The sequence below is a fragment of the Dipteris shenzhenensis genome, chromosome 19, assembly GCF_047967505.1.
Source record: "Dipteris shenzhenensis isolate YYH24624 ecotype China chromosome 19, Dip_SZ_1.0, whole genome shotgun sequence".
Taxonomy (NCBI): Eukaryota; Viridiplantae; Streptophyta; class Polypodiopsida; order Gleicheniales; family Dipteridaceae; genus Dipteris; species Dipteris shenzhenensis.
The window spans coordinates 11249622-11255991 of record NC_141614.1 but is presented as its reverse complement, the minus strand read 5'-3'; the positions used below and the strand labels follow the sequence as shown (position 1 = coordinate 11255991).

Here is a 6370-nt window from a genome sequence, read left to right as displayed (position 1 = left end):
CATATTGTGTATCCAAGTGATCATATCATGTCGATCGTAGAATGCACTACTTCCATTGTTGAATGAGAGTTCGTCTTAGATGTAGTGTCTGTCATTCTGTTGTGCTTATCGTACTAAATGAGAGTACGTCTTAGTAGTGTGATTGTGCCTGCAGCAGTATTCAAAGCTAAGTTGAGCTCTCTTTGGAACCCTCCTCCATGCCCAATGTTTGCCACTTGGGTTTCCTCTTTGGTGAGATATGTCCCACAAAGGACCCTTCTATAAAAGCCCCCTTCACAGGCTTCCCTTTGCACTTCATTCACCTTACTATAACCGACCTGCAGGATTCCATCATTACATAGTCGAAATTATATCCTCCTTTCAAACGACTGCAAATTCTAATAGCATGCAGAAAAGGCCATGTATCTCCTATTTTAGAATAAAGATAGAAGTATCCTAGGATTGAACAAAAAATCCTAGTGAGGGGAGGCAGCCTTCTTCACACCCCTTGTCGTAGTTATGGAATTACTGCTATGATGGAATTTTGATGGAGTTTAACATTAAAAATTATTGAGTAATTAATCTTAAGTGGAATTTAATTGAGAACTAATATGGCAATACACTAATTTGCACAACTCTCTATGATAAGGATCCTTACAGGGTGTAACATTCAGCCTTTAGATTAAAAGGGGGGCACTGAAACAGGGCTAACCTTGCTCCCAACTCTACTCTACCCTAAATGGTTGGTCTTGGAAGAAAATACAGTTCTCCTTTGGCAGAGCATGTTGGGCTCAAGAAGATGACGATGGAAACGGTTATGGAAGCATCTACAAACCCTTCAAAACAGAACACATAATAATTTCCCCGTCTCGGCACTTATGCAACCTCAACCTACCCCTGAGAGTTAATGGAGGCATATAAGCTTGGATTTTTTTCTACAATGAAGGGATTATACAGTATATTTGTAATGGACACATGACTAGGCCAGCAAATTTTATACCAAATAAGATCTCTGCTTCCACAGTTCTAGGTTGGTTTATGAAGCTTGTTTTTAAGCTGCTCGCAATTCCCACATGTACCTGTGAAGTACACTTTGAATGTACACATGGCAGCCGGTCAAAGCTTCAAGTATTACAGCCTATACCTAGATGAATCCAAGAACATTCCCAAACTCATCCTCTAAAAACACAACATAATCTCATGATAGTCACTCACAAGGTTGAAAACCATACTCCATCATGCATAGCAGGGACTAGCTACTATGACATCCCCACTGACGTCATCAACGCCTAAGAGTGAGTGTAGACCATAGCATAAAAATATGCTCTCACACATACAAATCCACACACCCACACATACTTGAGCATCCATTTATACAAAGTCTTCGTACTGAGTTTCTGTTGACGCTCCGGAGGTGAAGGGCAGACTCAACCATGACGAAGGCTAGCACTAAAGGATAAGGCTAATCAAAAGGTAGTCCAAAATCTCTTCATTCAAGCTACAACTGCTTGTGAAGTCTATAACCGTTTTCATTTTAGTCTCTCCCCAACGAGCATCTAAATCTAAGATAGGGCAATGCACCATTTAAGATAGAAAGAATTATCACAATACCAACAGGCCGCAACTTGGACGAAAACTTCACGAGGTGAAATTTGCATGTCCGCTAATACGGCAAAAGCATATACCTAGATGAATCCAAGAACATTCCCAAACTCATCCTCTAAAAACACAACATAGTGCAGTTTCAATCTCATGATACTCACAAGGTTGAAAACCATAAACTCCATTGTGCATAGCAAGGACTAGCTACTATGACATCCCCATTGACATCATCAACGCCCAATAGTGGGTGTAGACCATAGTATAAAAATATGCTCTCACACATACAAATCCACACACCCACACATACTTGAAGAGCATCCATTTATACAAGGTCTTCGTACTGAGTTTCTATCGGCACTCCGGAGGTGAAGGGCAGACTCAACGATGACAAAGGCTAGCACTTAAGGAGAAGGCTAATCAAAAGGTAGTCCAAAATCTCTTCATTCAAGCTACAACTGCTTGTGAAGTCTATAAACGTTTTCATTTTAGTCTCTCCCCAACGAGCATCTAAATCTAAATCTAGCTGATAGGGCAATGCACCATTTAAGATAGAAAGAATTATCACAATACCAGCAGGCTGCAACTTGGACGAAAACTTCACAAGGTGAAATTTACATGTCCGCTAATACGGCATATACCTAGATGAATCCAGAAACATTCTCAAACTCATCCTCTAAAAACACAACATAGTGCAGTTTCAATCTCATGATAGTCACTCACAAGGTTGAAAACCATAAACTCCATCATGCATAGCAGGGACTAGCTACTATGACATCCCCACTGACGTCATCAACGCCCAAGAGTGAGTGTAGACCATAGCATAAAAATATGCTCTCACACATACAAATCCACACACCCACACATACTTGAGCATCCATTTATACAAAGTTTTCGTACTGAGTTTCTGTTGACGCTCCGGAGGTGAAGGGCAGACTCAACCATGACGAAGGCTAGCACTAAAGGAGAAGGCTAATCAAAAGGTAGTCCAAAATCTCTTCATTCAAGCTACAACTGCTTGTGAAGTCTATAAACGTTTTCATTTTAGTCTCTCCCCGATGAGCATCTAAATCTAAATCTAGCTGATAGGGCAATGCACCATTTAAGATAGAAAGAATTATCACAATACCAGCAGGCCGCAACTTCAAGTATTACAGCCTAACTAAATAGCTACACATATAAAACAGACTGTGCTACCTTTCTCCCTAAGCCTTAGAAAGTGCATAAATACAGCTCAGAAAACCTATCTAGTGAGCTTCTGTTACAACGAACACTAGCCCTTCGGACATGCATGATTGCTAGCAACTTTGCTGTGTACTAGGACAGAGGCAAGTAGTGGTCTCCAAGAGAGCAAAGCGTAGACAGCAGGGCACAATAAAAAAGCTCAAAGCCAAAAAAAAATCTCGAGCCTGTGAGAGAAGATAGGTAATGGGGGGGGACGTTTAAAGCTCAGGTTAGGCACTCATTTGGAAACCACTTCCAATCCTTTAAAAAAATCATTTTTATTATTCATAAGTCACCAAGAGGTAAGCATCACCCTGCATGTACAAAAATTTAAAAAAAAATAGCGAGCTCGGGAAACTGGACATTTCTGTTGGGGCAAAACGCAATTGCTTGGAGCATGTGGTAAGAAGCTGAACAAGGGAAACCCCAATAGGGACCGGCAACAGCTGCCACAAGCCCTTGATGCAATAGAGATGTTGCTTGCCAAGAACCCATACAAACAATGCAAACCAGTATGAATTTAGAGGTTTATATGTGAGCAAAAGTGCTCTAACTTTATCTGTTCTGTGCAAAAGCGAGAATATCAAACTCTGAGCTGTGTAAGTAGAAGCGTGGCAGCAAAAGAAATGTGCCCCCAGCACTAAGCCCTAAGTGTTGACAAAAAAATCAAGTTTTTTGTAAAAGCCATCAGAACAGCTAGCATGAGCAATAGAATAGATAGCAGCCTAAAACTCATGCTAACAAAGGGTCATTGCTGTCCAGAGCCTAATTAACAATGGGGATTACAAAAATTACTGGTCTAAATCTGCACATCTTAAGGTAAGAACAACTCCAGAATATAGACAATATCTGAAAACGGAACATAAAAATAGGATTCTTGTTTGCCCTACACTAAGACATGTAGCCTTCCTTCAGCTAAGGACACCTAGCATTAATTAAAAAACACAACACAGTTGAAACAATCAAGAACTTGACATTTCTAAAACTAAGCCCGTGGGCTTTAAGTCATAGTCAAAGCAATACAAAGGGAGGATTTGTAAACTCCCAATCTACATGCGTTTTTGAATCTGCCTCCTAGAGCCTCTCAGCTATCTTCCCCAAAGCATCTGCAAGCTTTCCAAGGACACTGACTAAGCTCTCTGCATGCTCTTTTCTCTGGTTTCTATCCAACTGACGATTAAGATTATGCGACTCCACATGGGCTGTCAAGACCCGGCTACTGCTTTCCAGCATGGAATATAACTGTGACTTGAAGTCATCGCTTTCTTCAATTGAGGGAGTTATTGAGGGATGTTTTCTCTTTTTCCGTGGAGTCGAATGAACAGCAGGCTTCTCTTCACATGGGATATAAGTGAAGTTTCCATCGTTGAATTTCATTTCGCAGGTACCTGCATTACAAATCAAATCTAATCTCATCCACATTTCCAAAATTTCTGTTATGCTAAAACGATAGTGGGAATGTGCCTGGATTTCAAAGCCCTGACAGATGACAACCATTCACCCACGCCAAAATTTCAAAATAGATGAGTACCTGGGGTAGGGATGGGACTTTCCATGGGAGGACTCTCCATAGGAATTGAACCCTCTGTAGGTTCCTTTTCGGAAGTCGCTGGAATCTCGTTTCCTAAAGGATGCTCAATATCAGAGAAGAGCCCGCCGTCCTCAGTACCAGCACGGCCACTGTCAAAAATAATATCGTTTGCAGAATAAAGATTCTTTGCAAGGCATTTGTCCAACGAATCAAACAACGCTCTATCAAAGCATCCCCGAAATGTCTGCTCCTCCTTCACCTCGTTACTCATCAGCTAAAACAATTCTTGCCCTTGGACTCTGCAAATCCTGAATCAGTTTATAATCTGCCAATCCAAATCCTTTATAATCAGCATTAAGTACACTACAGTGAGAAGATTATTTGATTACACCAAGAGATATGAATAGCTCCTTAGGGTGACTATTTGCATGGGTTGCAGTCTCAATTATCACGTCAGAACACTTGACCTTCCTACAAGCCGCAATCTGCATGCAGGAGAAGTCACCCTGACCAGTACTAAAATCATTTCCTCTAAAGACATGTCTAAGTTACGTAAGTGCCATCTCAGGCTGCGTCCTTTTCCTCCACCTGACAAAAAGCGATGCTCCACTGTCCTCACCTGAAACAACAAATGCGCCAAAACCCACACATAGACACACCCCGGGTCCCTCAACTGTCAGCTAGCATGCAGAGCACTGAAATACAGTCTTCTGCAAGGCCCTCGCGTGTTAAGGATTTCCCTCCGTGACCTTAATATCTCTTTCTTTACTTCTATATATCCTCCTTGCTGAGTTTTAACCCGAGTTGCTCGCCCATTTCCCAACTTCCACACCCCTACTGCTGTGAGGCGCGCAAGATGCTCTGGGCGCAGAGTCCTATTGTGTTCGAAAACGATCAGGAAAATCAAGTAGCAAAATGATGAAAAACACACGCAGACCTACCTGATGTCAAAAGTTCGCTTGCAGAGTAAACAGATTAATGAACCATGATGTTCTTTCTTTCTTTCTTCGAGAGCAAAAAAGAAAGCAAGAACGAAAGAAAGAAAGAGAAAGAATGAGGGAAACGGCCAGCAAGGGCATATTCCGGGGCATCTTTCTACATTCCGGCCGTTCGGTAGATGCAACGACACGTCATTTTCTATACCAAGTAATGACATGGACAATCTCAATAGGACGTTCCCGCTCGACAATGCTCGGCGCTCCACAATGCTCAGACAGCTTACTCAGCACGTTTTGGAGCCGTCGTTCCCACGAGTGGCCTGCTCGCTAGTCCTTGCCTGCCCTTGAGAGAAATCCCTGCAAGAGGCCCAGATCAACCCTAAACCAGTGCCTTGCAAATAAAGCTGGCCCTGAAATGCCCGCTAGGAGACTCATTTTCCCAGTCTCCCGTGGGATGCTCCTTTGGAGACCTCCTTTGATCAAAAACTGTACGGAGACCTCCTTTGATCAAGAACTGTACGGAATGCTTGCAAAGGCAATGAAAATGTAGTAAAGGTGGTGCATGTGAGTGCAATAATTCTAAATGAAAGTCCATTTGAAAGACGGAAACAATAGAAAGTATCCTTATTTATCGAGCTAGTTTTTTTATTTTCACCATATCGACAAAATATAGCATGATTTTATATATTTTCGAATTTGAAAGAAAAGATATAAAATTTAGCTACTTTTAATATTTTTAGCATACAAGTTTCTCCTAGTGAATGTTCAAACCTTTGATGTTATTGGTGCATACAAACTTTCGATGCCGACATAAAAGTTTCACTTCTTAATGAAACTGACATAAAAAAATCATCCTTGGATATGTACCTGGAGGCATCAAAGTGGTTGCAACAGATGTTGCCTTTGTGCAGGGGAGTTGGTGGGGCCAGCATGCCTTGAATCTGCCCTGGCAAGAGGATTCTGATGAGCAGCAAGATGGCAGGGTATCCCGTGGTACAAAAGCCTACATGGAGAGCTATTGGGCGAGGTTTGTGGGCAGGCACATGGCCTGCAACATGCTCTGGATATGGCGCAATGAAGGTAGGTGTGCAACAGCAGG

The 6370-nt window shown here is 41.9% G+C and overlaps 1 protein-coding gene across 1 annotated transcript; it reads right to left on the bottom strand.

Annotated features, from left to right (window-relative positions):
• Positions 1-3755: 3755 nt before the first annotated feature.
• Positions 3756-4724, bottom strand: LOC147890067 (uncharacterized). Its single transcript, XM_087390728.1, has 2 exons — positions 4334-4724; positions 3756-4190 (listed from the first exon to the last, which is right to left on the bottom strand). The coding sequence occupies exons 1-2, from the start codon at positions 4602-4604 to the stop codon at positions 3877-3879; spliced, it is 585 nt and encodes a 194-aa protein (XP_087246854.1). The 5' UTR covers positions 4605-4724; the 3' UTR covers positions 3756-3876.
• Between the last annotated feature and the right edge of the window lie 1646 nt (positions 4725-6370).

What these genes read in the sequence shown, in the direction of transcription:
- LOC147890067 (XM_087390728.1), bottom strand. Translation starts at nt 4,604, where the DNA reads ATGAGTAACGAGGTGAAGGAGGAGCAGACATTTCGGGGATGCTTTGAT. An exon ending in AAGTCCCATCCCTACCCCAG is followed by an intron (nt 4,191 to 4,333) that starts GTACTCATCTAT and finishes TTTGTAATGCAG; the next exon opens with GTACCTGCGAAATGAAATTC.